This window comes from Stenella coeruleoalba (genome assembly GCF_951394435.1).
Source record: "Stenella coeruleoalba genome assembly, chromosome: 7".
NCBI lineage: Eukaryota > Metazoa > Chordata > Mammalia > Artiodactyla > Delphinidae > Stenella > Stenella coeruleoalba.
The window spans coordinates 88,565,183-88,584,327 of NC_137153.1; the positions used below are offsets into that span (position 1 = coordinate 88,565,183).

The 19,145-nt window shown below is 44.3% G+C and overlaps 1 protein-coding gene across 1 annotated transcript in view; it reads left to right on the forward strand.

The window, feature by feature from the left end:
- LOC307189516 (stimulated by retinoic acid gene 6 protein-like) overlaps positions 1-19,145 on the forward strand; it is a 70,876-nt gene that overhangs the window by 15,276 nt on the left and 36,455 nt on the right. The window contains 1 exon segment of the mRNA XM_079927682.1: positions 4,542-4,670. Coding sequence (XP_079783808.1) covers positions 4,542-4,670 — 129 coding nt within the window.

The window sequence follows — 19,145 nt, forward strand, 5'->3', positions numbered from 1 at the left end:
AAACACAGGGCTTAAATAGAGTAAGTCTTCCTAACCTGGGTTCTCGTGTAGTCATCTCTTTCCTCACGTTCTGCCAACTGCAGCACCATTACGTGGCTCCCGGAAAGAGGTCTCTAGTGGAGTGCTTAGGGCTCTGTTCTATTAAATGTTTTTATTAATAACCTGGATGAACTCAGCGAAAGCGTTCAAATGCCCGAGTACTTCAAAAAGGAATTAATGTACATTGGATAGAAGAAGCGGTATTCAAAAAGGCTTGCAGAGGTTAGAATGGCAGAGAGAAATCAAATGTTGAACTGTCCTGCAGACACATGTCAAGTTCTGCATTTAGACTCGACACTAAAATGAGAAAGCATGAGGGGGAAATTGAAATGGATTACACAGGGTTGTCTCCAGATTCAAAGAGGCCATGTCTGGAGCATGGTAGCCACTTAGAAATGGTTCCTTATTACTGTGACTGAAACTCTGCTGAACTGAAGCATTTTAGAACAAGAGTCTTGGCTTTTCTCCCACTTTAACATGGCCGTCTTCCTAACTCCCCTGGGCAGTCAGTGGCGATTCAATAGTGACTCTTCCTTAATGGTGTGAAGAGAGCAATTGTAGAATTGTGACGGAAGTAACCAGGAGAATCCAAGAATTTAAAATATCCATTCGAAGCCTGGACAGTGGAGCCAGGAAGCGCCTGGCAGATGAGCAGTCACAGAAGAGATGGCATCTCCATGTGCCTGAAGGAGGAGAGCTTTACACTTCTTTTCTCTGAATGACGCGGCATGGATGTACCAAGAACTGCTTCTTCTGGGAAGGAGAGGGCCTGGTTTCAGAGGAAACACATTGACAGCGTTTCTTTGTGCAGGTGTCCAGTGAGAGAGTTATGTTGTACTGATCCTCATATTTCTCTGTCTTTTTCATTTTTCCTTCATCATTTTCAATTTCGAAAACAAGCATTTGTGGGGCCTCCCCTGTCTCCCAGGCGTCATGGCGAATCAGGCCTAGTCCTGGCTTCCAAGCTACCGTGATCTAATAGGGGGACTGGGACCTGGGCACAATTAACTGGGATGTGACCGTCTGCTCCACTTTCCTGTTGGCACTCGGTGGAGAGCATGTGCCCTCTAATTGCTCATGCTCGTTGAGGGCTTGCTGTGTGTCAGGCACCCTCCTGAGCATTTTATATTAGCTCATTTCAACCTCATCTGTCATGAAGTAGGTGTAGCTTGTCTCAGATAAAACCAAGGATCAGAGGGGTTAACAACATAACGTGGCCAAAATTACAGCTGGTAAGTGGTGGAGTTGGCCCCAAAGTCCACGCTCTGTACCACTGCCCCAGGCTGCTTCTCCACAAATATGTGCTAAATGGACGAATAAAGAAGGCCGAATATGTGCCATAAAAGAGATGTAGGCCAAGCCAAGAGAAGTAAGGTTACACCATGGCGATCAGAACACTACGCCAGATACTATGCTTGAGGTGGGACTTAACGAACGAAAAACCATGGCGATAAGCAGGTGGGAGGCGCCGTTCTAGGCAGGAGTAAAGGGATCAAGGTGAGCAAACACAGATGGCCTGAATTGTCGGTTATGGTGCCTATTCACTGCCTCCAGGACCCCCTCCCACTCCGTCAGAGCTGATTAGACCAGGGGTGTTATGGACTGAATTGTGTCCCCTCCCAAATTCATATGTTGAAGCCCTAACCTCCAGTACCTTAGAATGTGACTTTATCGGGAGACGGGGCCTTTAAGAGGTAATTAAGTTACAACAAGGCCATTGGGGCAGCCTGATGCAATCTGACTGGTGTCCTTATAAGAAGAGACTAGGACATAGAGATGCTAGGGTGCAGGTGCACAGAGGAAAGACCACGTGAGGACACAGCGAGAGGGCAGCCATCTGTAAGCCAAGGAGAGGCCTCAGGAGAAACCACACTTGCAGACACCTTGATCTTGGACTTCCAGCTTCTGGAACTGTGAGAACATAAAGTTCTGGTTTAAACCACCCAGTACATGGTATTTTGTTATGGGGGTCCTAGCAAACTTATATAGGACTGAGCCAGAGACAGGAAGGCATAGACTGGCTGTGACCACCTGGGAAAAAGATGAACTGGGGCAGATCTTTTCTCTTAGCAGTTAGAACTGGGGAACTCTGGGAAGGAGCCAGTGGACTTTGGGGGTAGAGGTTGAAAGGATACTATGAACTAAAGTCAGGATGGTGGTGAGTTAAAACCCCAAGAGAGCAGAAACCCTAAGGAAGCAAAGGGGCTGAGTCAGAGAGAGGAAAGATTGAAGAAAAAGGCCAAAAAAGGAGAGAGACAAGAGAAAGACCACTTGGCCACAGAGGGGAGGAACCTTTCCCAAGAGTGGCTTCAGTCTCCAACACCTTCCCTGGTTGGGCCCCAGCCCTTGCAGGGGAGGAATTGGAAACCCCTTTAACTCCAGGCAACTCGAGTGGATCTCTGTTCCTTGTTCCCTAAAGAGCCAGAGTAACATGAAAGGCCATGTTTAGGGATGGATAAGCAACTTTGAAAAAAATATAGATGGAAACCAGTGGAGATGAGGCTGGAAAAGAGGGTTGAAGCAACTTCTTGGAGGGTTTGGAAAGCCAGGGTTGGGAGAGCAGACCATGGAGGACGTTTGGCAAGTCTGAGCTGTGCTTTAGGGAGATGCGTGTCTGCACTAAGCATGGAGACTGGGGGCTGCAGGCCTGTTAGAGAGCACTTGTGTTGGTCCAGGCAGGAGGTGGTGAGGGCTGCAACTGCAGCAGTAGCAATGTGAATGGAAAGGAAGTTGTATTGGTTAGGATAAGGACTAGCTGCTCTAACAAACAAACTCCAAAGCATATAATGGCTCTTACATAATAGAAGATTATTCCTTATTTGTGTAAACTCTCAAATGGCTATTCCTAGTCTCCTCAAGTGTTGATTCAGGGACCCAGGCTCTTTCCATGTTGTGGCTCCACCATTCTGAACACCACCTCCAGGCTGGCAGAAGGGAAAAGAGGAATGAGCCCTCTGACATCCAAGGGATGGATAAGAGCCACCAGGTGGCAGAACGAATGAGGCGAGAGAAGGGGAGGAGCCACAGACAACTGATGGGCGATAGGAGTGTGATGCTGCCACTACCTGGCCTGGCAGCTGATGGATGCGGTGAATCAACAGACGAGAGCACCTGGGGTCTAGTTCCCATTTGGCTCGGGATGATCGTTTGGGAGCAGGGTGGCCATGTAGAATCCATGGGCCATTCTGGTAACTGGGAAATCTTAACACACTTCTCAGCAGCAAGAGTCATGCTCTGCCCTGATCAGGACTTGACCATTCCTTAGCTTCCTGCATCTCTCTGGGTGTTACTTGGTTCTCGGTCCCACTGATGAGTGTTTAGTTCTTGTTCTGTGTCTCAAGGTCAGACTCCTGAAAGAGGTGACCTGTTGGACAGAATGTCCATCACAGATGGCAGATTGATATGGTTTATGACTGGCTGCCCTTGGGTCAGGCACTCAGCTTTGGCCCAGTGAGCAGCGCTCTGGGGCACAGAATTGCATGGCACCAGCATGGACGCTCACACCCTTGGCACAGCTCTGTGGACGTGGCAGGCTTTCTCAGGCTAGTCCTCTTAGTGTACTTCCCTTCCTTAAGCCTCCGTCTTCTCATCCTTAAAATCAAGAACTTGGACCACATGATGCTCACAAGTCCTCCACGTTCTGTGCTGTGTTAGCTATAGGGCAACACCAGCTGCTGTAACAAACAAGCTGGCACTCCACTGGCTTATTACAGCAGACCTTTATTTCTTGCTCATGGACAGTTGGTGTAGAGCACAGCTTCCTCTACATGGTGATTCAGGGACTCAGGCTCCTTCCCATCCCATTCCTTTAGGGCCTTTGAGTCCTAAACCAGCAGGTGCGGGAACGAGAAGGTAGAAAAAACACACTTGCTTCTTAACTGTCTTAGCCCAGAAGTACCACACATCACTTCTGCTCACATCCCATTGGTAGCCTTGATCCCGTGTTTATTCCTAGACTCCTGGGTGGGCTGGGGAGTATGCCCCCTGGTTGGGCTGGTCCTTGCCAGCAACAGCTTCACTTTATGGCAAGGGAGCAGGAATTCCTTGTGGACAGCTAGCCCCGGTTCTGCCACATGGGTGGGGTTCAGTTTTGAACTTGTCTCCAGCCACTTCTCCCAGCAAATTGTCTTGTTTCCAAGGAGAATCTTGAAGCCAGTGGTGCTAGTTTCCTAGTTTATTGCCTTGAGGCAGAGTCCTACTTTATTGCCTGTAATAATTCTTACAGCTAGCCGAAGAGGCCTCAACTCCTGGGCAAAGCTCCATTAGCTCAAGGAGCCAGTGCCCACAGCCAGTGAGAGGCAGCAAGAGTCTTGGAGAGAGGAACTAGGAAGGCAGTTCCTGCTTTTGCATGAGAAAGCATATGGGAAGGGCGGTAGAGCAGAAGAGTAGCCAGTAGTGTTCCCAAACAAGGAAGGAGGCCACCCACTTGCTGTCATTTCTCTGGTAAATATTTGACTGGATGTTTGCCTTTCGCTGAGGTTTTATTTTTGGGTTCTGGGCAGAACGTCAGAACATCAGAAGCAGTCATCACCAAGAGGCAAGAGAAGCCCAAAGAACCGCCCAGAGAAGCAGATTGCTCACCAGAGCTGCAGGCAGTGCTTTTCCACCAAGATGCTTTCCTCAAATGCAAGGTGAGTTATCAGGGTCAGGCTTGAGACAAGTCATGCTGGACAACTGTATGTTCCTGGCAACTGTATTCTTCTTTTTTTTTTGGCCATGCCCTGACCAGGGATTGAACCTGGGCCCCTGCCAGTGACAGCACCGAGTCCTAACCACTGTACCGCCAGGGAGTTCCCCCTTTTTTTTAAATAAAAAAATTTTAATTGATGTATAGTTGAGGTACAGTATTAGTTACAGGTGTACAATGATTCACAGTTTTTAAGTGAATACCCTCCAAATCCATCCATGTTGTTGCAAATGGCAAAATTTTGTTCTTTTTATGGTTGAATAGTATTCTGTTGTACATATGTTCCACATCTTCTTTATCCATTCATCTGTTGACGGACACTTAGGTTGCTTCCGTATCTTAGCTATTATGAATAGTGCTGCTATGAACATTAGGGTGCATGTATCTTTTCAAATAAGTGTTTTTGTTAGGAGTGGAATTGCTGGGAGTGGAATTGCTGGGTCACATCGTAGTTCTATTTTTAGTTTTTTGCAAAACCTGGCAACTGTCTTCTTTGCTATGGTGATTCATGGAACCGGGAGGAGGGCATGGTTTACCTAATTTGTAGGCAGCTGGCACGATGGGTCGGTGAATAGATTTCTGTTCATCTTCAGTTTAGAGCCACAGAGTGGAGAGGGAAGAGCGCAGATACGGTGTTAGCAGACCTGGGCTTGAGTCCTGGCTCTGTAGTTTCTAGCAGATCTTAAAGCCTTGGTTTCCTCATCTATTAATCAGGTGTAATAACCCCTGTCCTACCTAACCCACAGCTTTGTGAAGATCATCTGAGAAAAGAGTGTGAAAGGACTTTGAGAGCTGTACAGTCCCATCTAGAAGCGTTCTCACTCAAACATATAAACTTAAACACTTCATTTTAAATGATCCCAGAACTAAAAAGGCTGCTCAAAAATAGAACAAAAATTAGAGCCATCACTTTCTGATGTCATAGTGTTCTCTGTTTAGATTGTCAAAGGATGTTATTGTGGGGATGGAAAAATAATTTTCCCTTCTAGGGAAAGAACCCTTCTAGGTTCTTGACTGAGACACCCCTGGAATAAAAAGATTAACAGGAGAAAAACAAACAAATTTAATAATATGTATGCCTCCTGTATACATGGGAGATACCCAGGAAAATAGAGTAACTCCCCCAAATGGCTGAAGCTGTCACCCTAAATACCATCTTCAGCTAAAGGCAAAAGAAAATGTTGGGGTTGAGGAGTTAGTTATAGGAGGTTATCAGGAAAAGCACAGTAAACAAGGGTAAGGTCATTATGCAGATTTAAATAATTGTTTTCTACCTTGATAAGAGTTTCTAGAGATAACGTCATCTTACCTTGTCTACCTTATCTACCATTCCTGGTACAGTGAGGAAGACACCCTTACAAACAAGAGATTTCCCCCATACATGTACATGTCTCCTACAAAAGCTCCAGTTTTAGAGCTTCCCCTATGTCTGCAGTTTCTTAAAAATAACCATGTTAAAATAATCCTTATGCTGAAGAGGCATATCTTGGGGTGACAAATTCTTCCCCCCTTCATCCCACCTTTGAAACTTCAAACAAGTTTCACAGTCCAGAAGCTGAGTTGACAAATTGCTCCATATCTCATTGAACCTGTCTCAGTAGTGAGAATAGGTCAGCTTAGTTAAACAGTTGTGTCTCATTTCAGGAGGTGGTCTTGCAGGTGTGCTCCCAGAGTTAGGCCTAGATAGTGCCAGTGGTCAGGTATTTATTAAGAGGCATTTCTATGGAAACGGAAGAAAACCAAAGCTTAATGGTTGGAGAAGACTCTAAACCACTTTCTGAGCCCAGGAGGCAGCCAGTCAAGAAGATTTTCTCTATGTTAGGGTTGAACCATCTTTTGCAGTTTGAGTGTCTCTGATGATGTCATCAGGTGTTCAGTTACACTTTCTGAGTGGCCCACAAAGCAACAGGCACGAGCGATGTCTAAATATGAGCTGTTATGGTGATTTCTCTGAAGTGTATATCAAGCCATTCACATTCAGTTTGCAGGGTTTCAGGGAAAAGGGCAGCTTTTGTTTTTAGTGATTCCAAGTCAAAAAGGTGGGAGAAAATTGGAAACATTAGTTTGGAGATTTGTAGCCAGATATTTGAGGAAACTAGAATTCAGGATCCAATCCAGTTTACGGGTAGAGAACAAAACCCCAGAGACAATTAACAGAACCAGAATCTTATCTACAAGTGTGTATTATAGTTTCTACTGAAACATAATTTTTCTAAAATCACCCTTATTTCTATCCAAGATAGCCAAATGAAGACTAATTTGTTCACAAAATAGGTCTAGTTTCAATAAACTTGTCCCGATTATTTGTGCAAGCGCAGCAAGAATAGCAGTTGACCATGTAGGGTCTTTTAAATATTCTTTGCTGGCTTTTAATAAGGAATTTCAGATTGAACTTTTTTGTTGTTTGTTTGTTTGTCTTTGCAGTACGCGGGCCTCTCACTGTTGTGGCCTCTCCCATTGCGGAGCAAGGGCTCCGGATGCGCAGGCCCAGCGGCTATGGCTCATGGGCCCAGCCGCTCCGTGGCATGTGGGATCTTCCCGGACTGGGGCACGAGCCCGTGTCCCCTGCATCGACAGGCGGACTCTCAACCACTGTGCTACCAGGGAAGCCCCAGACTGAACTTTTAAAAGCATCTAGAGGAAAAAAAAAAAAAAGCATCTAGAGGTCAGGAAGCCAAGCCAAAGACTTTCCATCAGACTTTGCCTTAATGCTTATAGATCTGAGTTGGTTCCTCTCTTCTTGAGGTCCCCCAAGTATCCTGTACCTGCCAGGAAGGGACTTTCCTTACTAACCTGGTAAGACTGTCAGGAACCCTGAAAGCAAGGTACCAGGCTGTTTTTCCAAGGGGATTTATTGACTCTGTAAACTCAGCCTTAATTATTTAAAACTGTCTTGTCATATCTGATTCTATGAATCTTCTCAAATCTGACATTCCAACCAAAGCTTTGATAATATAACAAATGTTTCCAATTGTGTCCTGTTACAAGAAGAATAGATTCTTATTAACTTATGCAAATAAACATTTTGTCATAAAGAACATTCACTAAGCTTCCAAATTCTGAAGGGATCAGGTAGGGAGAAAAAGTAATTGTTTCATCCTTATTCACAAAGGTACACTTTATCAGATTGCTCTAAGTCATAGGTAGCTTAAGAGAAAAAGTTTCCTTAATATTAAAGAACTTAATCTGGAAAAACAAAACATTAAGGAACCAACAATGTTTCAGACAAAAAGTCATAAAATTATAATCATCATCATCAGTCCGTTCAGTCTGTTATTAATTCTTGTTCTGCTTAAATCCAGTTTTTTCATCAGTTCTGGAGATTCTTACTCAGTTCAGTTTTATGATCTTTAAGTTATCAGAAATCTGTGCTTGCCAGAGTCCTTTCCATGAATCTCCTTGAAGATGAAGCACACTTGCAAACACTTCTGCAAAAGCATCAGAGTAAAACAGTAACTTCTGTAAATGGCAAAGACTTAAAAGTGGCCATGGTTAAAGATCTGATTAGAGTTCATTACAATGCGATTGACAAAGAAATTTGGTTATCTCTGTAACAGACAACATTCTAGTTATTATTAAGGTAATTACTAGAATTATGACTGATTAACATTATACCAGACATAGCAGAATTTTAGGAATTTCATACAATTTCTGGAATGCTTATATACCTATACAAATACAACTTAAAGAAGGCTTAGTATTATGTCTTATTTGACAGTGCTTCCCATATAATTTAACATATCAATAAGCCTCTATCTCTCTGTCTTTAAGGAGAAGAAATCTTTTGAGATGTTCCAGGGGCCCTCTGGAAAATCCCCAAATTACTTCCATGTCAAAAAGACTTTAGTTAGAGTTTGATTTGGCAAAGTTTGTCAAAAATATCAAGAAGTTTGGACACTTGACTAAGAATCACACTATGAAACAATACATAGTTGTCTATTTAACCAAAGTGACAATAAAAGATTTTAAAGGCAAATAGAGATTGTTACACAGTTGTGAGCAAAACTTATCTCTTTTAATATCGAGATGATTCAGTTCTCTTAAATAATCAAAGACCTGATTAAGACAACATGAAGCACAGGAAATTATTTTGATAAAACACCAAATCTTTGCTTTCTAGGCAGATTACTTAAGAGGTAAAGAAAAACCTTTCACAACTTCTTATCAGGAGAAGACCAATAGTCCAATAGAACTTTGTCCTTTTAACAGATGAAAGAAAATCAAGTTCCAGTTTTATATAAGTACACTATTAAGGCTTATTTTAAATACCCTTATAATAACAATTCAGATTCAGCCAGCTTGATTACACAACGTAAAATTCTCTTTCTCTCCCCCTTCAACTTTCTATATACATTTAGTTTATCCTTTATTTTCCACCTTCCCATTCTGAAATAACCAGCTTTACTTTAGGACAAAATCACTTTCATTTCCTTCAACAGAAATGCATCTGCATACATCATATCTTTTCTTAGGTAAAAATATATCTTACTTTTCTTGCATACAGAGTTGTTTCCCATATTATTTCTGGTAGCTTTAATTACATATATTAATTAGAATTCTTAACCCTTAGCAACCTTAACTTCTGGTGAAAACTAAGAAGTGAGCAATTGTGAACTCTTATACCAGAATTCCGTAGACTGGCAAATTTATGAATACATTTCGTAATTTTGAAGCATACACTTTTTCATAGTACAATCTTTCAATGTGGCACAAAATACATTTACTAATAAACCCAAATATCTTTAGTTTCTCTGTAATAAGAAGAGTCAGTAAACCTGTGTTCAGTAATTAATGTTTCACTGTTTCATCTTATTTGGAAATGACCTAGATATTCCATTATTTAACTTAGCTTAGCAAAACTTTAAGGTTTCAAGTTACCAAAAAGATTTTGGTAGCTATTTTTAATTAGAATACCATACACATATTTATTGCTGAAAAGTTCACCTGAAAACTCTTATCCCATTTACCTCTATCTACATCACTTCTTCCCAACAATTATGCTTAGACTATTCACAAAAATCTAATGAGACATTAGACAAAGTCAGCCATCATCCCAAGCTATTTTCCTTGCTGACCAGTTTTGCAACAGAGATAACGTTATCTATGTATTTATGAGAGTTTTAGAATACCCAATCCTTACAAACACGTGTCCTTCAACCCACGTAAATAGAGCTCTTTATACATTAATTTCGACAATACCATGTGGAGGTAGAGAGATATCACATCTCTACAACATACATGTATAAACATACATAAACATACAGACAGATGCAAACAAGACCTTATAACTGTTGTTCTAAAATTTTAGCCATGAGACACATACAATAATACAAAACTCACTAGCTTATAAAAGAACAGTTGGATTCAAACTTTGTTTTGGCAGTTGTCACCTGCTCAGATGGCTAAAGCTTTTTACTAAGATTTGTGGGAGGACATTTAAGATTTTTCATTAGTCTGATTTCCACATAGTTCCTTCTCTTCTGCTTCTGATGAGAAACTTCTCCCTAAAGTTTGCTTTTCAAAGAATGGTTCTTAGGTCCCAGAGAAGATGAATGTAGAAAATCTACATCAAGAAGGCACAGAGAAAGTACTCAAGTTTTCTCCAAGGAGTTTTGGGGTATATTTGCCTATTATTAGAGGTCTAGAGTAATTACTATTTAAAATTGTCCTTCTTTTTCTTAAGTGCAGTACAACTCTGTTTCTGAAATCCCAATATCTACAAGCATTTTAAGATGAAAAGGGGAGATTTGGGGATTGATAAGGCTAGGTGGACTTTGAATTGTTTCTAGAGCCACATTTCTGGTTTTGTAGAGATTTGCAAGACAAAGACAATTGTTTTCTGTTTCAGAGAATTGGGTTGTAACCTGAATATCAAGAGACTGACCCACCCATCCAACTAAATTTGCTGCTTTGTATAAGGGTGATTTCCTACTGAGATGGAGATCAAAAGATTTCTACATTAGAGAGCTTCAGGGTTTAATAGACTGAAAAAGCCTGTCTAAGGTGTTTTAAACAAAGGCCTTATTTCTGAGTGCATATTCAACCTTGGACCAATTCACCTTAGGGGGGAAAGCCTCTACAATTGCTCTATCAGCCTCTGAATATCAGCCTCTATTGAACCATTTCCAAGTCATTTGTAGGAGGGCCTGGGAGAGATTCTGGCTGTCTGATTCCTCTGTGAGGGGTTTTTTTCCCAGGGGCCCGCCTGGCTTGTCTGCTAACTTGTCTGCTAACTAATAATCATGCGTGGGAAGAATACCCCTTAACAGCCAATCTAGGTCTCTGTGAGTGGGGTTGTGAATGGTCACTGATCTTTCCAACTCCTCTCTTAGTTTGGTAGGATCTTCTGAAAGTAGAGGTAAAAGGGCTTTGTAATTGAAAAGATCTGCGTTTATGTCACCTCTCTAAAGCTTTATCCTTGAAGTTGGAATAATAGTCCATGCTGCATAGGTTGTAAAAAGACTGAGATAATAACTGTAAAGACCATACATAGCCCAGTGTCCAGCATGTGATAAACCTTCAATGAACGATAGCTATTATTATTTTACTAAGTGAAAATAAATGAAAATGAATGTTGGTTTACTGGACAGTTAAGAATGGTAGGGAGCAGAAAATGGGCTTTTGTCTTCTTCAATCACCAATTTTTTGCATGGTAACTCTGTCTGAAGTTGTCAGATAGGCGTGAAAACATTCTCATACACTCCCTCCGAAAGGAGAGTACCTACCAGGTGCAGATCATTCCTCTCAGTACAGCAAGCTCAAAATGAATGGGCAAGGTCAAAAGGAAAATAAACAGAGATCTGGACACACAGAAGAGAAAACAGAGAGGCCCTGGGAGAAGATGGAATAAAGACAGGCCAGACACAAAAGGTCAATCAATATCTCTTCTTAATATTAGCACCTGTGGGGACTTCCCTGGCGGTCCAGTGGTTAAGACTCCACCCTTCCAATGCAGGGGGCGTGGGTTGGATCCCTGGTCCAGGAACTGAGATCCCACATGCCGAGCGGTGCAAAAAAAAAAAAAAAAATTAGCACTTGTATTTGAGTCCCACTGTGGACAAGTGACAGGCTCCCTCTGACCCGTGCTCTCTGATGATCCAGTGAGACCTTGGGATGAGAGTGCTTTATAAACTGTAAAGCACTGTTATTTCCCGCAGTGCCCTGCTCAGAACAGGGGAAGATCTCGCAGCCCCTCTGCCCTGGGGGAGAGCTCTGTTCCCAACTTGACTGAGCTGATTGTGTCTCTCTGAGTCAGTTAACCAGGTGGTGGTGGAGCCAAGGCACCCAGCCAGGGTGTCCAGCTCTTTGGTACTGTGGCTCCTGGGTCTCTCTGTAACACCAGTGTCCGCCCCCCCTCCCCCGGGAGGGGCCCCAGGGTCTGCTGGGGGCCAGGCTGCTGCTTGGAATCCTCCACTCCCACCTCGTGGAATAGCGTCTGTGGGAGGGAGTTGTAGGGAAGGTGGAAGCAGGCCTGAGAACCAGCAAGCATGGTGCTTCCCAGTTAACAAAGCACCATTCATACCCATTCTCTAATGATCTAGGGAAGTAGATCACATCCATTCTACAGATGAAGCAACCAAGGCTTCAGGAGGAGAAATGATTTATCCCAAGTCGCAAGGTCTCTGACTCCAAATCCCAGGCTTTCCCTCTGGGCAGATCTGAGGACCCACATGGGCATGAAAACCCACCTATACACACTGTCTGGTGGAGGTTACCAACCAGAGCCGAGAATTCCTACCTGTAAAGCAAGGTCCAAATGGATGGGAGTAGTCAAGGCAAAGAAGCAGAAAACAGATTTGGACACACAGAGAAGACAGAGGCCCTGGGGGAAAAATGGAATCAAAAAAGGGTATCAATGTGTGTTTTATTATGGAACTTCCCCTGATTCTCAGAGTCACTGAAAGTGACAGACAGGGACAAACCAATAGGCAATAAGAGAGAGAAGCACAGAAAGACACATGGAACTTTCTGGGAAGGGTGTCAGAGGCAAGCCTGTGGGAGATGGAGGAGCTGGGAGGAAAACAGAAGGGACGGTCAACAAGGTGGCAGCCTGTGTGGGTTTTGTGATAGTCGTGGACTTTATTTTATTTTAAAAATTTAAACTTTTTATTATGGATGTGTACATAGTTATACAAGAGAAGAGAGAATAATATAAAGAACCCCCTATTCCCATCACCCAACTCCAACAATTGTCAACACATGGGCAGTCCCCTGGACACCCCTGCCCACTCCCCCTCCTCAGACAGCCTATCATTTCCTCATGGATTTCATCTTGAGAGGGAGTTTGCTTTCCCCCACACCATTCTTCAAGTTGTGCGTACACCAATGACCTGCACACACATCCACTCTCAAACCTTCACAAGCCCCCGCAATTCTCATGTGTTTGTGCCGAAAGAACTCACACTGCCCTGCCCATAGGAACAGAAAAATTCATTCAAGAGTCATGGAGGATGACAGCTATCAGTTACTTACGTGGTCATCCACGTTGCCAGGGTTCAAGTCCTGGCTCCACTGCTCACTGGCTGGGTGAGCTTGGACGAGTTTCCTCATCTTCTGGAGCCTCAGTTTTCTCATCTGTGAAATGGGGTGATGATAGTAGCTCTCACAGACCTGTTGTGAAGCTGAAATTAGTTAATAAAAGCATAACCCTTAAGGTATAGCTTGGCGCACAGTAGGCCCTTGAGAAACATTAGCTTTCCATCCATCCATTTAGGAAACGTTAGTGGGCACCTGCTGTTGCCACGTTGGGCCAGGAGCTGTGCACATGAGAAGAATGAGGAAGGTCCCTGCCCCCTAGTATCTCCTCATCCAGTGGGGGACACAGACGCAAGAAAAGACTTTTCCACACAGTGGGCTGGCTGCTGTGACTGTGGGCTGAGTCCCAAGCAGTCCAACCTTCTCAATTTACAAGTGACCAAACTGAGACCACGGGCCCGCCTGAGCCTAAGGAGCCACAGCACTTAGCAGCAGAGCTGGGTGGCCTTGGAATGGTTTTTCCTGGCCAGCCACCTTTATGTGAGAGCCTCAGGGGAAGCTGGTGGCTCTGGAGGACAGCGGGGCCAGTCTGGGCAAGGGTGCTCTGGGCCCCCCTGCCTGCAGTGTGGAGCAGGACACTGGTCACAGGGCCAGGTATGTGCAGCGCTCTGGCTACTGGTTAACCAGGTGAAGGACTTCAGTCCACTGTGTGGTCAGGGGCCCAGGGCAGGGGAGTCCCGGATACCCCCTCACCTAGCAGGAGGCCAGGGATGCCAGGCCAGCTGCCCATGACGTGCACTGGATTGGGGCTGGGGAGGCGCTCAGTCTGGAGACGGCTCACCCCAGATGCTCCAGGGACAGAGGAGCAGATGGGGTCTGGCATCTGAGGAGGTAGAAACAGCCAGTGAGAGTTCCCTTTCAACCCAATGAAAGAAAATCCTTTTCTTTGGTCCAAAAGCAGGGAATGGATGGGAAAGTTCAATACTGACTGAGCACTGGACTCTCAGTGTATCTAATCCTCACGGCAGCCTGTAAGGGAGTATTAGATCCATTTTCAGGATGAGAAGAGTAAGGCCCAGAGAGGGGCAGGGCCCCTCTACGGGCACACAGCTAATGATTGCTGGAGTGGGGCTCACTCCCAGGTCCAGCACTTTTCCCTCTGGGCCCCCTTACTCGATGAGATGGAAGGGGCGACTTGGAGGATTCCCACCACTGGAGGTGCCCAGATGAGGCTTCGTGGCTGCCTATGTGTGGGAGGCTGGAGGCAGGTCCTGGGGGCATTCAAACCACCATGGCCTTGGGTTCCAGAGCCTTTGAGTGACCAGGCAGGAGTCTGTGAGTCCGTGGCCAAGGGTGGACTGGAGTGTCTCACATCACGGGTGTGGACAGGGTGCAGCTCAGCCGTGTGCTTGCCCAGCACGCAGAGTACACAGACGTTTCCCTCTCTCCCGCCCACCTTCCTCCCCTTCCTTTTCCCCCTTCACTCATTCATTCAGCACTTGCTTGGATTTGTTATGTACCTTGTCCCTAGTCAGAAGCTGGGGGTGGGGTGGGGTGGGGGATGGTAGGAGTTCAAAGTGGAATGAAGCATGTTTCTTGCTTATGAAAAGCCCAGTCTGAAAGTGAGAGATTAAGCATGAAAAATGCACCTGTAGCAGGAAGCAGAAGTGATGAGCACCAGAGAGCACCGCAGGCTAAGTCTGGGGGAGGGTGGAGTGCCCTTTCCAGGTGACTCCGGCCTCAGGGGGGTGAACAAAGAGGCTGGTGCAACAGTTCCAGACAAGTGATAGGGCCTGAGCTAAAGAGTTTGCAAATGACCTTACCTGCTGTCTATCCATCAGAACAAGGCCTGGTATTCGGGAACCCTGCAGTGCAAAGACCAATACTTGCTGAAGGTGTCAGGAGTCAGAGGCCTTCAGGGGCGCACAGCCCCTACCCTAGCAGTCACCTCATAGTCAAGTCTTTTTTTTCCAAACAGCTGGTTGACACCCATTCGCGGGTTGTAAAATTAATTTCGTGTTTACGGCCAGCATTTTACAAAATGGGATGGAAAATAACAAAATGAATAGAATTGAATTGAATTAAAGTTACCAGAGATCATATTAATGGTATTGTTTTATGAAAATTTGTTTTGCACACATGTATCCGAACTGGGTCATGGCTATAATGTATATTTGACTTGTAGTCAAAAAACTTAAAAACACTGATCTGGTCCAACCCCCTCATTTTGCAGAGCTTTGGGAGAAGAGGGTAGGGTGGGGCACTGGCCCGCTCCTGTGTTCTCTCTACTAAACTTGTCTCTCTCCTAAAGCATAGTTTATATTGGCATAGGTCTCCAAACTCAGCCATCCTCATTATTCCTGACCACTCCCAGAACCAGTGTCCCATCTGCCCAGTGGTGTGCCAGGAAATGTGTAGTAACTGGCTCCCTGAAAAAAGTATGCATATACGTACATAAGTTCAATATAAATTGTACTGTTAGAATAGATTATCACACAAAATTTACAAATAATAAAATATACAATGATCTTTCTTGCAGATTGCACAGAGCCAATTAAATCTCAAAGAATGCTTTCATTGATTTTTGCCAAATTCTTGTGTCTGTAGCCAACCTGCCATTGACCCGTGAGGTTATTTTCCACATGAATGTTGGTTGATATTTTTATTGACATTAATGAGTAACACAAATGTGAAACAATGGAGACAAGGTATATATAAGTCAGAACTTCACTCATTTGTCAATGTCAGTTGCCAGAAACTATTTTTTCGATGAATGGGATAAGCGTTTTAAATTCTAGAAGAATATTTCCTCTTCTTCTTTTGCTATTCACAATGTAATGGCTACAAACATATGTTTAAATTTAATCTGCCTTGTTAACATTTTCTCTGTCACTTTCTAGACAGTCTGCAGAACAGTAAATCAAAGCCTGATTTGTAGTGTTCACCCATTTCCCTGGTATAAATTCTCCCAGCATGGCTAATTTCAAGCTAACAACATGATGTTGCTGACATGGAGATGTGAAGAGAGGCACGGTAGTGGCACAGACCATAACATAGAGTTTTCATGGTGCAGGTATAACAGATGTAAATAACCTCTAGAGAATAAATCATAACAAAACGTAGCAAAATAATTAGGAAGTGATGGGTTTTGAGGCTTTACTACCTTCCTTTTAAATAACTTATTTAATTATACATTTATATAATTTAATTTTTACCAATGGTGGTGTTTAACAACCGGCTTGCAAAATTCCTGATAATGTGACAGTTCCAAGCTGGTACAAGCCAGCCTGAGCACACTATTACATCTACCTCCGACCCCAAGGCAGGACTGTGGGGAGGCTGTGTGTTAGAGGATTGATGGGATTCACAAAGGCAGGCCAGGGCTGGCCCAGAGTCAGACACCCCAGCACACAGGCTACTGCATTGCTGGAGGCATCACATGGACGGGCACGTGTGCGCGCACACGCACACACACACACACACACACACACACACACACACACACTGCACATACCTGTCCCTCCTTCCCAACCCTTCTCTGCACTCAGAAGTGGGAACCAGGTCAGGGTCCCGCTCACTGAGCCCCTTGAGCTGGACCTGGAGTAGTCCTGGGCTTCGTGATGTTTTCTGCCCACTGGCCCTCTCTGGGCCTCAGCTTCCTGAGGGAAGTTCCCTTGGAATTTAACAGACATGCCCTTATCCTGTCTGTGCCAGGTGCTGGGCTGGACTTGGGATCAGAGATGAGTCAGCCATAGCCCGGAAGGTCAGAGAATGCTAGGAGCTCCAAGGGGCCACATGAGCCAGCAGCGGGGGCTGGGAGGATGGTGACATGCAGGGGTGCCTGGCTCCCAGCCTCACCTCCTCCTGGGCAAGTTAGGTAACCTCTCCTGGCTTCAGTTCTTCATTATGAAAAGGAGGTAATACAATCTACCTCACAAGATTCTTGTAAAGATTAAATAAGGTAATATAAAATAGCAGGATTCCTAGGACATAGTAACACACAATAAAGTGACATTAATCAATAAAAGTTATTATCATATGTTTAACTTATGACTATAATTTATTTTATTTATTTATTTTTGGCTGAGTTGGGTCTTCGTTGCTGTGCGCAGGCTTTCTCTGGTTGCGGTGACCAGGGGCTACTCTTCATTGCAGTGGCTTCTTTTGTTGCGGAGCACGGGCTCTAGGAGCCTGGGTTTCAGGAGTTGTGGCACGCGGGCTCTGGAGCGCAGGCTTAGTTGCTCCGCAGCATGTGGGATCTTCCCAGACCAGGGCTCAAACCTGTGTCCCCTGCATTGGCAGGTGAATTCTTAACCACTGCGCCACCAGGGAAGCCCTAACTTGTGACTATAGAGTGATAATGTTAGGACCAAAGGAATCAGGACTGCGGGAGCACAGAGACGCCCCACCAAGGCCATCAGGCAATCAGCGTGGGGTGTTGGGGAAAGGAGTTGGGAACGCAGACGACCCTTGCTCTAGATGCACCAGCCGTGTGTCCTTGCTTGTTTCACCCTCATAGCTTTTTATTTTCAATATTTTTTAAATAATGAAAGATTTGTAATTTATACCCTATCACAGAACAAATCTTGCATGTTTTCACTTTATGCTGATTCCTGGGCAACTTCCCTTCAGATGGTGTTTTATTGCTTTGGCATAAAGTCCAGTCTTTTCCCTGTTTACAAAAGCAAGCCATTCATTCATTCGACATGTGCTTATTACTGTCTATTTTGTGTCAAGCACTGTTCTAAGCAGCTATCAAGCAATGCATCTGTGTACTACCCTTGGGAAATTCAAGAAAATCATTAAAAAAAAGTAGAATGAATGCAAATCTTACAACCCAGAGGTGACCACTCTTCACAACTTGGGATCATATTGTTTTATAATTTTTTTTTTTCACTTAACAGTGTATCATAAACACAGTTCCAAGCTATCATCAGTGGAAATCGGATTTCCTACATTTGGGGGTACTGTTTGGCTGCTGCCCTGCAAAAGCTGTTTACCCCTCAACAGATCTGCCCCTCAAGCCCTGGACCCACTAGGAAGCAGTATGAGTCTCAGAGACCAAGAAGGGGCTCTCAGTGGCCTTCTAACTTGGATTGACTCCAGTGCCTGCTTCATCTATTCACTGCTGGAGTGAAAGCATAGCTTTCATCTATTCACTGCTGGAGTGAAAGCATAGCTACACTCTCTACTGTCCCTGAGCTCACCTGTTTCTAGCTGCTACCAGACTAACTCTCAGCTCTGCCCTCCAAGCAAAAGACCGGCTCAGCAGTGAATTGGTGTAGGCAGAGTCACCCTGATGAACGAGTTCTGTGGGTCTGTATATCCTAATGTTAGAAATTGCCTTTCTTTATTAAAAGAATTCCATTTCCTTTATTGATTAAATGAAGAAATCAAGTTTAGTCCAATTCCATTTTTGCTTGAAACTACAGGTTATAAACACACATAATTATGGAAGGAGAAAGGGCTTTTAGTTACTACTTTACACGTTTGTAAGTATTTTGAATGTTTTACAATGAACATATATTACATTTAAAATGTTATACACACATATGAGGGAGGGAGGGGGGCAGGAAGAGTAAGAATCTTAGCTTTCTAGTACCTGAATTCAGGCACCTCTCTGATTATTTCCATAGTGTATATTTTTTAGAAGTAGAATTCCTAGAAGTGGAATTGCTGTATTTAAAGGTTCTTGGTGTATATTGCAAAGTTAATCTTCAGAATGGTTATACCTCCTTACACTTCTGATTACCAGCAAATGAATACCAACTTGTCTTAGCCTTCACTAATGCTGGCCATTTTTGGCACCAGGGACCGGTTTCATGGAAGACAGTTTTTCCACGGAAGCGGGGTGGTGGCGGGGTGGGGGGTGGGAGGGCGCGGTGGGGGCTGGGGGGCCAGGGGAAAGGCGGTGGGGGGGAGGGGGGAGGCGGGGGATGGTTCA